We start from the raw sequence: 21276 nt of genomic DNA, 5'->3' as shown, positions 1-21276 counted from the left end.
ACATGTCTTGAACAAAAAGTTGCTGGATGTTGGACCCATAGAAAAAAACTAAGATTATATGGCACTGTAATTTAACACACCTAAGATTATTTAGACTTGCAGCTTGTTATAGAGGTCAAATATGCAAATCAAATATTTCAACCATTTTTTCAAAACTGCCTCTATGCAGTAGCTATGTGCACTGAGGACAAATAAATGGTTTAGTTCTGTGTAACCTGATTTATTACCTTTGGTATTTTTGATGCAATAACTTCATATTTCCATATTTTAGTTTTTATGTACATTTCATATATCATAATGCACAAAAATGACAAAAGTGCACTTTTTTCATTTTCCTGTCCAGATAGTATATAATTATATACATGGAATTTTAATAGTTTCTACAAATATGTTATCCTTCTTATAATATTTAGCAACATGAATCATGCACACATGATTTGATGCTTCTCTACAAATACTCTTTCTACTGAAAAAATTTTGGCATTCCCAACAGTATTCCCTACTTTGGTGGGGAATATACATTCCTACTGAACCCTCCCCGTGGTACAACCATGAGAACAAAGGGACTACAATGAAATTGAATGTGTTTGAATGACATCTACTTTGAGCATCCCAAAGTGTTAAAACAATACAGGAAAATTCATTAATACCTGAGATTTTTTTGCCTTCTGGCCTGTTTTTAAAAGGAAAAGGGAAGACTGAATGTAAAAAATTAAACCACTAGGGCAAATTGATCAAAAACTATGTTATACTTAGCTGTATAGGAGAAGGAATAAAGAATACATATTTTTTGTCATTAGACACTTAACCCCACTGAAATTAATTTAGATTATATGGATCATCACATATATTGACTTTATCTAAACTGGAAGTTTATTCATTCCAATATTGAAGTTACACGAATAAAACCTGTGTAAATAAGACATTTTGTAATTCAAAGTCACATGGATTTTCCTAAAGCTTAAGAGGTTGGTCAGTCAATAGACTAATACATTCTGTCACTTATTACCTGTAATAATTTAAACAGATAGTAAAACTCAATACTGGTTAACACTAGGTTAAGACTATGACCTTGATCAAACATTTGTCAGCCTTTGTAAAAGATGACATGTTTTCCAGTAAGCAGCTGTATGCACTGCAGGTCTCAATAAGATGTATGGCAGCAATGGAAGATGTACTCCTGACAAATATTAGACCATTTCAAAATGACAGAACTAAATAATGTTATAGATAGATAGATAGATAAATACATATAAACATAAATATAAATATATAAAATATTATGTGGACCAAACAGTCTTTTGATAAATAGGAAGAATTTGTTTGCCAAAAAAAAAATAAAAAGAAAAAGAAACTAAGACTCTCATATTGCTGCAAAATTAAGTCAAACGTGATTATATCATTAGCTATTCAACAATATGATCATTTGATCTGCAAACTACTAATAGAAAGATGTTATCACATCTTTCAAAGCAAGTCAAAGCAAGTTTGTTGCTTCCAACCCAATACCATCAAAATGCAAATAAAAATGTGTAGAATATTCTTTTACTTATCCTACTTTCAAAACAGCATTAATGAATTAAGCAGAAGCATATATATGTAATTCTAGAATGCCTACAGTGATAAGCATATAATAATATCAATAAAACATCTAAGAAGCTTTCCACTGTTCAAATGTAATTTTGAAAGTGTTCTTTTAGACAACAGATCCATACTTTTAAAAACCTGTGTACAGTAGTTGTGGTAACAAAACTCCGTAAAGTTCAAATTCATTTTGACTCTTTTGCATTTATGATAGCAGCCTATTTTATCAAATTGCAGTTTGCTTTGAAATTATTAATACACTGGTCAAGTGTATTATGTAAATTCTCACTTAAAAAGTGATGATTTTTTAATCTTTTTACCCATTTGAGAAGTATCCTACTGGTAAGTAAATGCGTACTTAACCCTCAAAATGACTGTCAGCCTTCCTCCAGCATTTAAGTTAAAAATAAATTTGTGTTTCTCACTGATAATCTTGTATGGATTGACAATATCAATACTTACTTGAGCTTTTCAGCAAAATTTTCACTAAGAGACAATCATGGTGTAGCAATGTTTCCAAAAGCAAGTTCAAATTACAGTATGGCTGGGATAAGAGCAGCTTCAGCAGACCTTGGGCTGCCATTTCTCTGGCTGATGGAGTCCTTTCAAAATACAAGACAAAGACAGAAAGAATAATATATATTGATTTATCTATAAATTTAATACCCTTAAATTGCAGATGTAACACTAAATCCCTGAAGTGTCAACTCCTCCCAGATTACTCTGAAAATGCTTTCATGCTTCCTTACTTCAAGGCAGCTCATAGAAAGAATTGCACTTCATTTCAACTGGTTAAAAGAAAATTTACATTTGTTAGTCTGCCACAGTTAAATCTGATACAAACCAACTGTGTTTACCTCTTTCATGGAACAGTATTTATTTTGTTCTAGCAGGCAAAAAGGAGGACTTTTTTTCCTGCAATTGAACAAATGCAAGGGTATAATTTTTTAGTTTATTATTGCAGTAATTGTTGAGTAAGAGATCTGAAGTGTCTCTCCTTGATGAAGTGTATAAAGCCCTTAAGTAAAAGGCAGTGAAAATGCTCAAAGGGGTCGCAAAATTCCACTTTAGGTTGAGCAATTCTTATGTGTCCTGAAAAATCCACAAGAAATATTAGACTGGTTGAGTTACTGCTTCACCAGCAGAGAGAAGTGAGAAAGCATAGTACAAATTCATTAGCTTTAAAAAGATTGCAGTTTATTTTCTGTTTGTGATTTCCATGTTCTGCAAAAATTGAGGTTTCCAAATACTATTCCAGGGCTTACTCTGAACACAGCCACTGACCTAACACCAATCACTGAATTCACATTACAGTTAAACGAAAAACAAACAAACAAATCTGTCCTGCCAAATGTTTATCACCTATTGTATTTAGTATTTTTTCTTGAAACATTTTTAAAAACAAGTTTTCAAAATTAGATTGTGGATAATTTTTTTTCCTTTAGTGTGTAAGTTTTTATTAATTTGAGGGTTCTTTTAAAATGAAATTTCAACTGATCTTTAGCCACTGTATTTACTTTTTTGGCTACAAGTTTATACAATACTTGATAACATTGAAACTTTATACACCTGATAAACTTTTATGCACATGAATTTTACACGCATGATTTTAAGGACTTCATATGCATTGACTGGGCAGGCATAAATATTACCTGCCAGTATGCAAAAAACACCTTCAGTTAAAACTTTCTTCACAGGGAGGTATTCAATCTGACATTTTCTTATCAGACTAGAGAAGTATTTATATACCTCTGCTCAAACAATTTACATGCCATTTACACATAACTTTTGGGACAGTACTAAAATGGGCTCATGTAGTAGTTCTAACAGAGGGGTACCTCTCCATTAAGCTGCATGCCTTTACAACCTCTGACTCAGCCAAGTGTGCCACCTCCCAGCTATGCTTGAATACACACATTAAATAAAACCAGATAACTGCACAAGTATTTCACTGTTGAATCAAAGCTGCTATTTATGCAATATACTCAATACAACCTTCAAGTCCTGGAAAAGAAAATGTCAGCTGATACACTTCGCTTTAGTCCCTCACATGTCTATGCTTCCATTACCAGAAAAAGCAGTACGCCACATATCTTGAAGGGCAGCCTTGAAGTCACCGAAGGAAACCATAGCACCATCTTCCAGCAGGGCCCTTACATCCCACTATTATGGCAAAACTCCACTGTAATAGTAATTTTAGTAAAGGAACCTCAGCCTTTGCTCTTTTAACACTAAAGCAAATACCTCTAACTTCATAAGCAATGTATGTGCCAGGAAACCTTATGTACAGCTTTTGCGATTTCCATCTGGTACTTTATATATTTTGCCGACAGCATAGCACTGACTCTATAATTATATTTGAATATTAGCACATAATGAATTCAAGTAATATTTATGAAAAATATATACACATATACATTTAAATCTTGACAGAAATTGCAGTCAAAGTAAATTTTCCATATTTAAAATATATATTGCATTCAGGCATTAGGATTTTGCATTCTTAAAATAATTACCCTACCTTCTGTATGTTCAAGATTAGTCCTATATATATAATCTAACACATGTATAATTTATATATAATCTAATCAGTAATTAGTAATTAAAGTTAAAATTAAAATGGTTACTATATTCACACTAGAATTAATGCTATGGCTGAGAGCAAACTCAACTCTCCACTAATACAGTTAAAATATTCAGGCCAGTTTAATTTTTTTCTCTTCTTTTAATGTCATGTTATCCTACCTAATAAGGTCAGTCATTGCCTTCAAACTAAAAGATAAGTGACAAGTTGGGTCAATTAGATTTATAAGGAATAATATTTTAAATTCCTGTAGAAAAAAATTATATTTTTAGAGTATCTGAATTGAAAAAAAAACCCTGTCTGTCATTGACCAGATGGGAAGTTATCATGTTGTAATATACACCAGTTCTTGGCTATTTAAGCATCTTGCAAATTGAAATGTACAATGGTGTGACTCACTTAGAGGAAAAATAAAATATAGCAGACATTCCCTACAGCCATGAAGCTATCACCAATAAATGCACTGAGAAGTTTTGTAATGTGCATATGGAGAGACATATGTTCTCTCATCCTCACAGCTCAGTACTAGTGAAAATAAGACCAGCCTCATAAAAAGAGACAAAAGGTGAAGTACATATAAATATCACACATTTAAATGTCCTGTTTTGTACAGTAGAGGGAAAAAACTCCAACTTTGATTTGCAAATGCTAAGATTATAAACCCCAAATGAGGCAAAGAATGAATCACAATTAGTACTAATCACAATTCATAACTAAATAAATATATCTAAATAAATAATTAAGTTAATTATTATCACTAAATGAACTGTAATATAAATTATCAGTAATTCTTTAGTTTGATAACCAGCTATATTATTTTGGTGTCTATTCAAGATAGAAAGAAAACCTCATGTGCTAAGTTCAAGATGTTTTAAGGCAGGTAGATATGCTAATTCATGATAACAACCTTGACACTGATGTTGGAGTCAAATTGAGAAAATTAAACAGACTGTAGCTATTTGCAGCAATGAAAAATAATGTAGAAAATCAGGTTACATAGTAAATAAATTACTTCCAGGAACTAGCAAAACTTTTTTTGAAATAGCAAGCTTAGGAAGACAAAATACTTAATAGCTAAATGTATGACAGGTTCGAGTCATCAGTTAAAAATTAGGTGGCCACAGTTGAGAGGTATACAATGACCTGTGCTTCCAACTTTGTTACAGACAGTGAACATATATTTTAATTAGATAATAAGTCGTAAAATCGGAACACAACCCATGAATAATTAGGATGCTCTGAAATACAATTTTCTGCAATAATTAAATATGACATTTCTTAATAATGTTCCAAAGGCAGTATTTGAAAGGAAAAAATGTTTCATTCACATAAACTATAAGACCAATGAAAAAACTAGAACACCTCAGAATGACTCATTAGATACAGAGTCCTTCACTTTATTTTTTTTCCTGAGCAGCTGAAAGGTGTGTTGTTAAAAAGTAACATTAAGTATTTTACCCATATAGTTCACTCATTATCACCAGGACAGTATTGCAAGGCTCTCTCTATGTATGGACTTTTCTCACAAAGGTACACTGACTGTATCTTCTCAGAGATGTCCTTTCTTTTGTACTTCTCATTTTCCGGTTTGGCGACCAAGAAGTTGTTATTTTAGTACCTTTCTTCCACAGAAAATAAGTGCATACTACATAGCTCTGGAATAGTTCTTCAGCTATTTATTTGTATCTATCTTAATTCCACCTCAGAAAAGATAATTATGTCAGACTGAAATGGTACCAGCATTTCCTTTACATATTGTTACACAGTATAAAGTACTCACATGTGAAACCGTCTTCCAAAACTCATACTTTACAGTGTAATTTAAATCTAGAGATCTGGCCTTACATAAGGGCATCAAAAAATGTATTGTCTTTTCTACAATGAATACTTAACAGAGCATAAATTTTCCAGAAATGGATGACTAGATTCCTTTCCAATGCAGAAAGGAATTCTTTCATCTCCTTCACTGTATCCCTCCTTCTCGTTCCTCTCCAACCACGCATAACTTAAAAAGTCTCTGACAAAGTTCCTTGAAGCTTGATAAACACACATGATCTTTCATACTTTATAAGAACTTAAATTACTATTTCAACCAGGACACATTCTGAATTCACCAGCTATTAAACTCTGGCATGTAGTTAGCAAACCACATGATTTTGATGCAGTCACAACATATATTGTCTCTGGTTCAGCAGGTATCAGAGGCACTACGGATGGAGACAACAGGATTGATGACACGCAATTAGGAGTGGAGCCTATGGAGAGAAATCAGCATGTTTTGTGTAGCATGGGGCAAAATTATAGGGAAGATATTTACATATACAAGGTAAAAGATACTGTGTGTACATGGAAAGAGATAGCAAATCCAAAGCACATGGGTCATTCATAGGTCACCATTCATTTGATAACGTACTCCTCCAAAAGATAAAAATACTTTCTTGGAAAACACAGTAACATCTTACAAAAGCAGCTTTTCATGAAAATGGAGAGTGAAAAACCTCTCAGGAAATAACCTTGAAAAGGAGGAGAGGGAGGTGAAGGGGTTAGGAGAGGATCTACACTGGTGTGGGAGTGCTTCAGTTGCAAAATTAGAAAGCAAACAATAGCACAGCTGGTAGCATCTATCTTCTATGTCACTTGTTCTTATATGCAATGACACAGAAAAGTTAAGCTTTTGCTTCTAATCATTCAATAATCTCAAAAAAAAATCAACTACAATCAAGCAGCATATTGTTAAATTAATTATTTATGTACCAAATATTTATTTTTAAACAGCAGTTCTAAACAGAAAGGCATACATTCTTTATCTCCCCTTTAATTATAAGTCCTTTAAAACAGCAACTGTATTGAACTTCTGTACTATCAAGAACTATATACTCCTTAATTAAAGCCCGAAAACCTTACAGATAATTCAAATATCAAACATAATTAATAGATTAGCAAAATACAGTGCTTTCAGTGCAACTTTTCTTCAGACTCTCAAAGATTAGAGAAATCTGTAATTAATTAACAAATGCTTCTATGGCTTTTAAAAATCAGAATATTAATTAGACATTTATTCAGATATGCTCTTCAAAATGTAACAATATTTGACTAATACTGACTATGTGGTGATCCTTTTACAACAATCAACTTTTGATACTCACTTTACAAAGAAAAAACAGGATGACGGTATGCAAAATAACCAGCGCAATGGCTGATAAGAGACTTCTGAAAAATCTTGAGGAAGATGTTCATCAGAATTATCCAGAAATGTCCTGGAAGAAACCAAATACTTCCAAATTACATGGGAGACTGAAAATCCCCTTGGATCACTACTATTAGGTATGTATATATGAACAGAAGACAGAAAATACCTTATGATGAATACTATTAATATATGTATGCAAACACGTAAGTGCAACTCTATGTACTGTAAAAAATATAATTCTATATTTTTATTAACTTTCACTCTTTGAAACTCAGTAATATAGTTATTATATCTAATAACTAATTATATCTAATAACTGTTATTCAAGTTTTCTTCATATTTTTATTCCTATATAATACATTTTCAAACAATGTTTGAAAATGCTTTCAATAAGCGAATTTCTCTTCTTGAGTCATTCATTTCTGTAGCTCTTTTCTTCCGTCATAACAAGAATACACAGTATTTTCAACACTTTTATCATAATGACACGTAAAGTATCTTTTGAAATTATATTGACTGATATGCAAGCATATATAGACTTTGGATTATTTGGGACAAAAATTTGAACCAGAAGCAGAAGCTTTGGACTTTAACTGGCTTGAGAGAAATGGAATACTGGTTGTTTTCAAAGATAAAGGACTAGAGTAGAACTAGATTGTGACTAGTTGTAACTTTTGCAATACTTCACTTACTCAAATGATATGACAGGCAAAATCCACAGATAGTAAAAATATTTTATTAATTATATGATAGGATTACAGATATGTGTAAGAACAAGATTCTATAATTAGATATTTGCCTTTAACTATTGTTTAGTAATAAATTATTAGTATTTGTACAATTTTCTAGCAGCCAATAGGATTCAATAATGTATGATAGTAATGGATGCCTTGTGGCCTCTTCTCTTTTTATTCTCTCTACAATTCCAGCAGAGAGGAATTCCAACCTGTCACATGCATCCTCCATTAGTGGAGTATATTATATATACTCCACTAAAATGTTTATACCATTAGATAGTATAAACAATTATCACTTCACAAGCACCTTACTTTTCATCTTACTTGACTGTGAATTTTTAAATCTTTCACCTGAAGTAATTCAGAAGTATAGCTAAATGTCTATAAGACTCAGATGAAAGAAGAGAGAGAATGATACTTTTTCAACAAGAAAGGTAGCTGTATAGCTTCTGAACTTCTCCAAAAGATAGGCTGTTTTATTTGGAAACCACTCTCACTAACCAAAAAAAAAAAAAAAAAAAAAAAAAAAAAAAGAAAAGATTTAATACAGATCTTAAGTAAGCAAAATCTGAGCAGAAGGATTAGCACAGTCAGTTTGTGCTCTTTGTGAATTCATGAAAACCTGAAGATTAAAATCAAAGCTCAGATTCTAATATAGCCAAAAGAAGAATACAAACTCGAAAAGAATAATTTTAAGGACAGTAATTTCAATATTATGAAAGTAAAAAACAAATCTTATTGTCTCTCATCCACTGAAATATTTTTTTCTGAATACAGCAAAGTGCAGAGCAAACATCCTACACAAAAGTGTGATAAATACATTTTGGTTAACAATCTAATTAAAAAAAAAGAGGACCACATCTTATCTATTGGTTGTGCAGGAACTGTTTGACAGAATTCCGGACTAAAGCAGCTTGTTAAATATGACTTCTTAGCTGTATCCTAAGGAGAAGCATAGGGCAGATTTTTGGATTCTGATTTATTTGCTTATACTGAAATCTCTACAGAAATTTTTAAAGTGAGATAGAGATAATCTGAGGGTTTTAGAGATTGTTTAAATATTAGAATAGCTTCAAATACTATTAAAAAATCAAGTGTCTGATGATAATACAGTAATTCTCATGACAGCATCTCTTAATGTCCACTGCTGGCTAGGTGATTCTTGCCAGGAATGCCCAACTCTGTGCCAGACTGTTGAATTCAACTACTCTTCTGACAGAAGTATAATAATAGTTAGTAGGACATTTGGTTTTGCTTCAAATTATGCTAAACCAGCTGCCTACTATCCCAAAGCACTGGATAGCTGATTTAATACCAAAGCAAGATTTCAAGTTATAGCGGTTTTATTCTTCAGTAGAGTATTACAACGTGAGAATTGATCCTGTAAGCCTGAGTGCAGGTGTGAAGAAATGAGATGCCAGCAAGATGCATCCTAACAGCATTTCTTTGTAGTTTATAAGATTTCTCTCTGTATAAGGAATAAACATTACTAAAAAGCAACTTCATGAGTTATAACTCATACATTAAAGAGAAATGTTCTCAATCTTTAATACTGAAGAACATCAAATTTAAAACAACAGAGCGCAATTTTGCGCTTTTTCTACACTCTTTATATGCTTCTCTAAACATTTAAATAATTTACCTGACTTCTTGTTGAGAAAATAAGATATAACAATTCATACTATGAGATCACAAAAAGGTGCATCCACCTTACTCTTTATATTCTTCCTTTACAGACTATCATCCCCTAATCAGTACAAAAGACTAAAGAATATCAGAACAGGCACAAGAATAGATCTGCTCCAAACTGAGTGATCCTGAACCTGAGGCAGAAGACAGTCTCTACTTTGAGGCCCAGGTAATTTACTCCTCTACAAAGTTATGAGTAAAGAATGGCGTTGGACTCTCACGTGTATTCATTCACAGGCAGCACTGAAACTGTGCGATCTACTACATGAAACCCCAGCTACCAGAACTGAGTAACTGACAACAACCTTGTCAGCAAGTAAGACAATGATGACTGGAAATTCAGAATTATGAAAATCCTCTTATTTCAGAGGTTTGAGTAAGCAGCAAGGAAATAGCAACACTCAGTAGATTTGAGGAGCATGTTCTAGAGACTCCTTGTTCAACAGGTTCTCAACAACATGGACACAAGCCGACAGAGAACAGTTGCTTAGCAGATTTTCAGGTGACACTAAACTGGAGGAAGCAGACACAACAAACAGCCAAGTGCCTACTCATGGACGACTGGGCCAACAGAAATTCACAAAATTGACTGAGGTAAAAAGCAACTGTTTACTTTAGAATTACAACAACCTAGGTTGGAAACTGACTTGTCTGAGTGCCACCCTATCGAACCACAAACCTGGGGTTTATGGGCAGCAGGGTGTTGAAGACAAGGCAACAGTGCATTACCATCCAGAAAAAAAGCAAACTGCACACTGGGCTGTATTGGAAGGAACACAGCAACTAAAACAAAGATAATTTACTTAATCTCCTTGTCAACGGTTTAAGCCTCACCTAGAATGTTGTCCAGCTGTTTGGCGTACAGTTCAAGGAGAATGTGAGGAAACCAGAGAAGACTAAACTGAATAATCTGTAAAAAATGTTTGACGGCTCTAGAATCCTTTACTCTGGTGAAGAGGCAGCTAAACTGTCAATTTATGTAAAGGCAGCCTACAACCACCCAAAGACAATTCATAATTACGAAGACAACACTGACCAACTATTCTCAGTGGGGCTGATGTGACAGCAAATTATAGCCAGCAGCTTTGAGGGCTCACACTAGATACGAGGCAATATTTTGCACTATGGTATCACAGCTGCAGAGCAGGCTTCACAAAAGTTGTAAAACTTCAGTTCCTGGAGGTTGCCATGTGTCAGCTGAGTCAGTCAAACACAGACATGTTTGACTGCTGTAGGTGATTGTTTGGCTTTGAGGAGGAGGCTATATTAGACAACCTCCAGAAGTCCTTTACAACCAACATTTCCATTATGCTAAAGATACTTCAGGAAAGCCACAGAATGATGGAGAAAACTGAAGCATAGAAAAACAATATCAAACCCTATGACCCAAGATTCATAGGTGAATTTTGGACCAGATCTAAGTAACCTTCTCATACAGAAAAGAAAGTCTAGATCACAAAATTGGTTATGAGAAAACAAATCACCTTATCTGAAGTTAAGGATATTACTGATTTTTCACTATCATTACAGTCTTGTTCAACTTCCACAAAATAATTAAGAAATTTAAATAATTTTAGTTCCCTTAAACAATAGAGGATATAGCCTCTCTAGTAAGTTGGAAATGAGCCAGTCATATTATTACACAACTCATGGAAAACAATGTTTCATCATTGCCATTTTGCTGATTACACAGAATTTTCCTGAAAAGTCTAAAGATAATTGACTTCTACTCACTTAATGAAAACTTCCAGTACAAAAAGACAGAATGATAGGTTTAAAAGAAAAGGTTTCACTTCCAGTTAACTTTACCAAAGATATGAAAGATATAGGGCCAAGACAACAGATGGAAATTGTGATTACACAAGTGAATTGCAGAGAGAATTGATGAAAGATTATTATTCCTTTAAAATCAGGCGTAACTTTTGAATTTATTATTGATAGATTCTTAATGTAATGAACTATGCATACCCCAGTAATTTACCTAAAATTCACTATATCAAGCTGCTTCCAATTGAATATAGTCATTTAAGAAGCTGATCGGCTAAACCACTTTCTTCTTTGTACTCCGGACACTGGGTTAGTTATCTGACAAATATCAGCTGCAATTAAATATACAATATAAAAAAATTGTTTCGATAATGGGGCCTCACATTGTGAAAACACAGGTTCTGAATAGAAGTTCATTAAAAAAATCCGATTTTACTTACTGTTAAACATGCATCATCTATATGGAAATATAGTGTTCAGTGTTAGCATATTTTTTGTAACTATATAAGAAAATAAGACAATGTTTTTGTATTCTCTTTAAACAAAGCTGCCATATTTTGGTGGTGATTTGCACAGTACTTTACTACTTTGTAGTAAATTAAATCAGTTGTTACATTCAGCACATGTCAAGGTTTTGATCTCCAGGTAAGCAAATTCAGGGATTCAAATTTACATCACTAACTCTGAAAGCTATATGACCAGGTTGTTAACCTGCAGAATTTTACATAAAATAAAAACCAAGCTTTTCATTGGCACTTTGTTCTGAAACTCCAGATTTCTCCAACAAGCACACATTTTTTGTCATGCTATGTATACATAAATATGTAAACAACATTGATCAGTGGAGGAAACTAGAGTTGCTTAAAGGAACAAATTATACTGCATATTTACTTTGGTCTATCATTTTAAGGGCTTTCATAAAAGAAAGATGAGCTGTCAAAACTGACAGTAGAAGCAGTTACAGCTACTGCAGTGTCCTTTCCTGTCTCCATTTCTACTGCCATAGCAGGACTACCTAATCTGTTTCTGAGCCACCCTATAAATTGCTATCTATTCATAAGCCTGTGTTATATTAAGATCAAACAACCAATTACAATCTGCTTTTGCATGTTCTTTAGAGCCCACAAATATTAAAATGAGCCCATATGTGACAAAAAAATTTATATAAAGAAGCTTATATGCAGGAGGTCTCCACCCTAGTACCTCTTCTAATTTTCTTATTTTGAGTAGTGAAGCTAAAGACAGTTGAATAGGATGTGGCTTCATCAGTTTGGGGTTTTGGTTTTGTTGTTCCTCTTTTTTAAATCTGTGATCTCACTTTGTATTGTCTCATACACCAAAATCACAGATGAATTTTATCAACAAAAGACTCAGACCCAATTTCAGTGCAAGTTACATGTCCAATTTTTACAGTTATGAAGACATGATTTTATAAACATGGGCATTCTATATTATATTTTTAACTACATTTGTTGCAGCATACTGGTCGTGTAACCAGATGATCATTTTAGTAAACTAGCTTTACATTCCAATACATCTAGAAAGATTATCAGATGACAACAGAACATTCTAATTTAGCTGGAAGCCTGAAACAGATAAATCTGAACTAGTGAGATGATTTCTTTTCAACTGATGAATGACTAAGTCCCTGAAAACCTTGCCAAAGCATTTGGTTCCATACTAGTAAATGTTTTCAGATCAATAAAACCATATTTAAAAAGAAATATGTCCTAACTGGAAAAATAAATTGCAAATTTGGAGCAGTAATAATTAATGAAATTCTACTGATTTTGTCACAACAAATAAACCCAGACATTCACTATGGTCTACGTTATTAATAGAAAAAATGTACAGCACCGGATTTTGATCCAAAGCTAATAAAATCTCAGCAGATATAATCGGGCTTTAGGCATGATCACAAAAATAAGTATGGGATCAAACGGAGAAATTGTCAAAGACTATTAAGATGTGCCAATACTATGCATTACATTTGATTTCAACACAAAAATTCACCTTTGTAGATCTATCCATGTAAGCTCAAGAAACCAACATTATCTCAAATTAAATGTTTATTTCATACTCACTCATACAAAGTCTTCAATGGTGAAGTTAAAATAGCCAGCACAGAGATCAGACTATTGCAGTGGCTATGTATTTTATAGATCTTGAGATCTCTGTCTTTGTGTGGATTCAGAAACTCCTGCACAGAACTACAAATTGACCAGAGAATATCTTCAGTGGACATCAAAATTGCTCCAATATCAATTCTGTAGGCAAAAAAAGCCCAAGAATAACATTACTTAAGACTTCCTGACGATGGTAAATTCCAATTAAACAGACATTTTCTCTGACAGGATAAAACACCAAAATCATAGCATGGACTTTAAATTTCCTCTTCAGTGATGTCTGTCTTCAGTCTCCACCCACTACTCTGTAAAAATCTACTCTTTCACAGAGAAGTTGCTACTGAAACTAGAAGAAGACTTAAAAAATTGGAAATGTCCTTTCTCAAAGGCATGAACAATTTACTTTCTAAACTACAAGTAAATAAACATAAATTTTGTTTTTTTATAATTAAAATGTACATACTATTTTCAAATCCTGATGGGGCAAAAATTATGAACAAAGAAACTTAATCTTCAATATGCAAAACTAACTCCATACAACGCTGTACAACGTGGAACATTTGTAAGTCAGTAATCTATTGCCAGTTGATATTGGTTGGTAGAGTGCCACATGTCATTGGCCTAAACAACAGCAAGAACCCAAACTACAACAATATAATCTCACAGGACTATGCTGACATACAATACATAGGAAACACGTGAACACAAAAAATATGGGAGGTATGAGGCTGGACTTTAAAAAATACTTAAGTACCTAAAAGCCATGTGATCATATGCATTTTTAAGGATCATGTTATTTTGAAAAATCTAGACAACACACACAAAAAGACATTTGTCCATATCATACATCAGTTCTCTACCATTTGAAGAACCATTGGGAGAAAAGATACCCTCACAAACTACAACAATATTAAAAAAACATGTAAACATTCTGTCATAAAAATATACTGAATTATATTGAGGGTTTTTTTTTTTCATTTATTCATGACTGGACAGTTCAATCCACTTAGTGAAAAATTCAAGAATCACCCTAAAAAATATACAACTTTTCTACAAAATGACAACATAAAAAGCTCCTTCTTCAGTAGTTTGAAGTAAATTCATATAGAATTGACTAATATGACACTTAAGTAATATTGCATTTTTCATATTTCAGGGAACTTTTTCCCCAAAAAAATTTCCAGGCAAGTTTTCAGAAAACCTCTCTGTACCAAAAGATACAGAACAGCCTGATTACAGTAAGTTATTGCAGGAACAGAGCGCAAAAATAGGTTACATAGAATAAAATTTTGGGTTTTTTCCTACCCATTTCAATAATGTGATCTTGTGCAAGTTACTTGAGCTTTCATGACAAAACTCCTTTTCATAATACAAGTTGAGATGACAGCAAATAACTCTTAGGTCACACAGAGCACAGACTTGGTAAGTGTCTCTAACCCTCTAAAATTGCAAACTCTTTAACTCTTCTGGGTGGTGCTGTGCAACAGGACTAAAAGCAATGGTCAGAAATTGTGCACAGGAAGTTCCACCTGAATATGAGGAAGAATTTCCTTACTGTGTGAGTGACCAAGCACTGGAACAGAGATTGTCCCTCACTAGAGACATCTAAGAGGACTGTCTGGACTTGGCCTTGCACTACGTACTCTGGGGATAACTCTGCTTGAGCAGGGAGGTTGGACCAGATGACCCACTGTGGTCTCTTCCAACCTCACCCAATCTATAATTCTGCATGATTGTGTTAGGAGAAATACACCTGTTTATTCAGTAAAACAAGACATTGGATAAAAAAGACAAAGGTAGGGTTAACCTCCACTTGAAGACACTTGCATTAGTATTTCTCAAAAAGACCGTACTCTCTGGCAAAACATAAGAATTGCAACAAGATAAACTTCCAATTTCTTATTTTCTAAAATGACAGAAAAAGGAATAGCCTCTTTCTCCTCTCTCCTTCACTGGCATCATTCTGACAAATGTTTTGATGTGAACTTGTAGCTCTTTCACTTGAAAAGCTATATAAAAACACAAATTCTACTGGAACTCATTAAATTTTCTTAATGAATCAACAGCTTGATTTCTAATCCTGACATTGTCAATTCTATCCACATTTTCGGTTGCATCCTCTATGAACTTTCATTGTGAGGCTTTCAAACCAATCAAGCAGTTTATGAAACAGTTTCACAGAGTTGAAACAGCCCTTCCATTCTGCCCAGTTTGCAATATAACTACTAAATATACTTAAATATAGAAAATAAATTTTATTAAAACAAATATCAAAATGCATAGATTTGGTCTATCCCCTCTGCTGTGTTCATTAACATGGAAATTTGAACGAAAGCAGTGAAAGAAGAAAGCTAACATTTACTTCTTTCATCCATCAAAACGGTGTATTAAATATACAACCATTACCTGATTTGTGGTGTTCTTTTGTAACTGGGACACACCTGACAATATCTGGAGGACAGAATATCCAAAGATCGCTCTAGTACATCTGTAAGAATCTCCTGGGCTGTCTTTGGAGGTAGAATAGTCCATAGATCATGATGAAGAGCACAGCAGAAGTAATGCCACATCTGGACAGAGAATGAGCATCTTTCCCCCTATCAAAACCACCACACATTACATAACAAAAACACACATTTCCAAAATGTCCGTTTAACTTCTACAGGTCTAATCATTTAAATCTGAAAGGAAATAACTAAAGAGGTCCAGGAATATGATGGCAAAAAATGGTCCTTGAAAAGATGTGAGACATCTTTATTTGCAAGGAAACACGTGTTGCATTTCAATCACAAAATTGCAGTGCTGCCACAAAATAAAACCACAGCATTTGAACCCTTATATCCTCAATTAACCTATTCTCAAAACCCATAGTGTTGTAAGTTTAGTTTAAAAACATAGACAGTATTCTGTCCACAGCAGAACAGTCAGATAAAGTTAATATAGCAGTTTCATTGTCTGCAAAGAAAATAATGATTTAAATTACTTAAGCATGTGTATTTACCCAGATGCAGAAATGCTATGCATAACCACAACTACAAAACCTTGGTTATACACATATGCAAGAAGAGAAGAGAAGAGAAGTGATAGGAACAACTGAACTATTAAACTGACAATATGAGATATACAGATTGTTTTACTAAGATATTTTTTCCTCTTGTAATTTGGATGTATTGAAAACAAGCATTTTCTGGCAAGGAAACATCATTGGCATTAATATTTCATTGTCTAAACAGATCTATCCCATTAAGACAGAGAAATAAATATACAGGAGTCAGAATCACAGCAGTTACTCCATAATAATTCTAAAAAGTACCCAGGAAATACGTTTCACATTTAAATATTTCAACTAATACCTATTCAGCAAATAGCATTATCATGAAGGTTTTTGAGAACAGAGACTTCAATCTTCAGTTCCTACTGAAGATCCCAAAGGAACTGAAAATATTTTAAGCATTTGTTGATATTTTAGCATAATTAGAAATACAAAATAACCCCACAATTTTTAAAAGGTTTTTAGAATTTAGTAGGCATTCTTTAACAGTAAAATAAAAAATAATCTGGCTTCTTTTAAAATATATTAGCATGAACATTAGCAGATTATTGGAAGATGTCACTATTCGGTTTTCCTCTGACACAATACTTGAAGTGCATTTTATATTAAAAAGGGGCAAAAATTATGACAAAGAACAAAATAAACAAGCTTATTGACAAGTTTTACTTTTTAACTTTGTCATTATAAACACAAATTGTTTCACTTTCTCTGCTTTGGTTTATTTAATTAATAGCTCTTTTCCCCTTTTTTTGTATTGTACCTCCACTGCAGAAGCAACAATATCACTGGAGATTTAAACGAGATTCACTCCCCTTTTCTGACCTGTGTTTCTATTTGTTGCCATTTCTGGACAATTTCACTGATAAACATCTGCTAATTTTGCAGGCTTCTGATAATAAAAAGAGATGTGAGCTTTTATTTAGTCTATATAGGAGGAAACAAGCGGCTGTGTTTTATTACATAAGGCACTCAGTATTATCTCTGAACAGACAATTCTTTATTCTTTGACTGTTAGAAAATATAAGTTCCCACAGCTACAGCAGATGTTGGCTACACTAAGAGCTTCATTCAAAAACATAATCTGAAGAGCTGGCCCAGTGGCTCACTCCTCCTGCTGAGCTCATATGTTGAAAGGAGCCACCTCTCACTGCTGGAAGTTTCAGCAGGGAATTGCCTCTGTAACAAGCAATAGATCTTAATCCAATCTTTTCCATTTAGGATGCCTACAAGAGATCAACTGAAGTAACATCTGCTCTGCACCATGCCTCCTGAAGGAACTTGGAGCAGATCACAGTCCACCCTTGGGCCATCTCCCATGGTCCAGTAAAAAGAGAAGTGATGATGTAAAATTACATACTTTTCACCTCAAATCCTGTAAACACACAGAACTGAGACACCAGTTTTCCTCATTCCTTCCTACACACATCAGTTCTGTTCAGTAATGATAAAACTGTTTAGCTACTCCATATGCTTTCAGTCAGACAACTGTTTCTCCATGGTGAAGTTACTGGATCACCAGTAAACAGGATGCAGCACCACAGGCACCATAGACAATGAAGATCATATCATGATTCAGCAGTTGCCAAAACCTACTGCCTATCTTACCTTATATTCTATCATTCAAACAAAATTGAAATGTTTATTTACTTGTCTTTGAGGGATGGACATTTTGATAAATTACTTTATGGTCTGTATGCACAGAATTTGTCACTGACTGAGAAGCTTCTTATAGGGCATCTGTAGATTACATGTAACAGATGAAATTTTCTGTCATGTAAGAATTTTAGACAATGCTTAACTGAACACACTAATTATCTCACACAGAAAATTATACAAGGAAGAACAAAACTTTGTTTCCAAGAGATCTCAGTTATTATTGATTAAAAACCCATATAATACTTCACCCTGCAATTAAGTGAAAATAATTTCAAACAGTGTATGTCAACCTATGTTTGTATTTAACTAGGATGAAGGCAAAAAATCCAATAAATGAAATAATTATCTTAATTTTTTTTTTTTTCATAGAATTATTAGGATTATAGTTATAGATCAGACTCATGACTTTAAGATGCAGGTGAAATGGCACTGGTTATTTCAGAAATACATTGCTAAATGCTTTACGTAACTATATTGACCACCTTTGCTAAATGTTTTACGTAACTATATTGACCACCTTTCTGTTTCACCCTTTACTCACAAAAAGTAAAAAGGGAACCAATTGAAAATAAAAGTAAAAAAATCAGATGAAAAATTTCCCAGGAAAAGATCTTCATATGTCACACTTTCTAAAAGAAGTGTAAAGTTCTTAGAGATTAAGGTGATTGTGTGCTCTTTACTGAGTTCTATATAAATGCCTTGACACACAATAAATATTTTACAAAGTAAATGACATAAACATGCCACGGTAACAATCTATCTCATCTTTAAATGACTATGTTTTCCTACATCATCTCTAAATAGACACTTGCCTGCAATAACAGGTATTTCAAAATAGTACATTCCAATAATCCTTATGTAAAAACAATGCTGATCTCATGCTTCTGATTAGTCAGTGAGCTGGCAAACACTAAAACACATTTTGTAAAAGGGAGCCATAGTAAACTTAACCTCACACCTCATAAAAAGCTTTGTAGTCATCCCAGCAGTGGCTCTCAGCATCCTGTAAAATGCTTGTAGCACAAACTCTGATGCAGTAGTTCGTAACTTGACACTGGAGAATGTTGATGAATTCTTGACATTTTTGGATAGGCACTAGGAACAGGGGTCTGTTCAGAGAGAATCATTAAAAACACAATGAACGAAAGGCTGAGCATTAGGAGGTAACAATTCCTAGGACTGTAAATAGTATTTATTAGTAGGTATCAATCATTCATTTCCTCTTGGTCCTGAACCTAGCATTCAGTTTTGCAACTTTTTGTCTCAAAAGTTCTCAAAATATGTCTGCTTGTCTATAAATTCTCATTTAACCAATCACTGAGAAATAAATTACTTCATCCTATTTTCTGAGATAGGTACATTCGACATTCACTTATTTGGAGTTTTTAATTGCAGTATTCTTGCATCAGCAATTATTACATTAGCACTGAGTATGACAAAAAATACATAAGCACAGAGGACAGAGATTGCTTTTGGTGGGTATGTACTAAAACTCTTAGATAATACATCTAAGCAGAATTATTGAGAAGTATTTTAGGCCAGACAGAGATACACTTCATGCAGGAGACAGTAAAACATCAGAGGGAAATCAGCTCAACAGTGCATATAACCACTTAGAAATCACATATTTCTTAGAAATTGTGCTACTTCAGGGTTCGTCTCCAAAACCACTGTTTCTACTTTTAAATTGCACATGGCCGGAAACACGTGGACCAATAGACTCCTAGCACCTTAAGACAAAATCTCCTCAAAGCAAGTGCAGTTGTATTTCCTCCCAGGTCAAACACTGCCTTTGACTTTACACTCCTACTTCATGTCTGCTTTAATTTTTACTCTGCAAGTAATAATAAACTAAATTCTAAAACTAAAATGTATTGTATGCATTTTATTGTATGTATTTCTTTACATGTCTGTATACACATGGTGTTAGGAAAAAGAACAGAAATGTATTTTTATATTGTCCTCTACAATTGCCATGTCCCGAATCAGATCTTATGAAAATTAGGCATAGCAAAGGTCAGAAAAGGAAATCAAGGCCCTAGCACTTTATTTATATGACAGCAGAGTACATTCAGTTCCCTGGACAATCCTATTTTCTCAAATTTAATAATTTAAAAAAAAAATGCAAATCAAATGCAGATCCTACACATAAATAATTTGTTTTGCAATGGCTGCTGTGGATTATCAGGTTGATTCAGGTATTTCCCTAAAACAGTACACATACTGCATGTGCTAAAAAATATGATGCAATTTGGAAAACTACTACCACACTGTATTGCCAAAATGGAATGAAGTCTCGTATTATTTACTTTTGAATTAAACATTTTAAGTAAAAAGAACATACCTTTTGCTTGTTTCTCTCATCAAATTGCTATACATTGTAAAATGCTGAAAGACATATATCGCCGTGGAAAGGGAAGCATACAAGTCTTGCAGGGGAGCCTTCACAGGAACGTCTTTGCTTTTCTCCTCTAGTCTTGCCAGAACAGCCGTTGCCACTTTGCTGCAGGCCTCTACAAAGTTTGCTCTAATTTCCTGAAGAGAATCATCTCTGCAGGCCAGAGCCAATGGAAGCAATGTGTCGAGTTCTTCCACGATGTCAGAACAAAACTGAGAGAAATAAATGTGGCACCAAGTTATTTGTATTCCGACAGCACTGCTTAATTTATACACACTAGGGTCAGATTATTGAATAATGAAATTGGCATGAAACACAAATATATTGAGTCAGCTTTACAAACATTTTAATCTCTTAAACAGAGGAGTAACTTTTTTTAAAGTAAATGAAATATTCTTTCATTCCTTCCTGGGTTAAAGCTGCATATTCTATACTAGGGGAAAAATTAAAACCATCTTATGCTAGTAATATATTCATTTGGTTTTGATGTCAC

At 33.5% G+C, this 21276-nt stretch overlaps 1 protein-coding gene across 1 annotated transcript in view; it reads right to left on the bottom strand.

Moving 5' to 3' along the window:
* Window positions 1–21276, bottom strand: part of KIAA0825 (KIAA0825 ortholog) — a 199466-nt gene that overhangs the window by 133151 nt on the left and 45039 nt on the right. The window contains exons 7-12 of the mRNA XM_041489460.1: window positions 20730–20995; window positions 19344–19494; window positions 16084–16274; window positions 13636–13818; window positions 7315–7425; window positions 2047–2186 (exon numbers count right to left, since the gene is read on the bottom strand). Coding sequence (XP_041345394.1) covers window positions 2047–2186; window positions 7315–7425; window positions 13636–13818; window positions 16084–16274; window positions 19344–19494; window positions 20730–20995 — 1042 coding nt within the window. The remainder of the gene's footprint in view (window positions 1–2046; window positions 2187–7314; window positions 7426–13635; window positions 13819–16083; window positions 16275–19343; window positions 19495–20729; window positions 20996–21276) is intronic.

This window comes from Pyrgilauda ruficollis, unplaced genomic scaffold (assembly GCF_017590135.1).
Source record: "Pyrgilauda ruficollis isolate IOZ18807 unplaced genomic scaffold, ASM1759013v1 scaffold94, whole genome shotgun sequence".
NCBI lineage: Eukaryota > Metazoa > Chordata > Aves > Passeriformes > Passeridae > Pyrgilauda > Pyrgilauda ruficollis.
The sequence above is the reverse complement of the archived record's forward strand: the minus strand, read 5'-3'. Positions and strand labels throughout refer to the sequence as shown.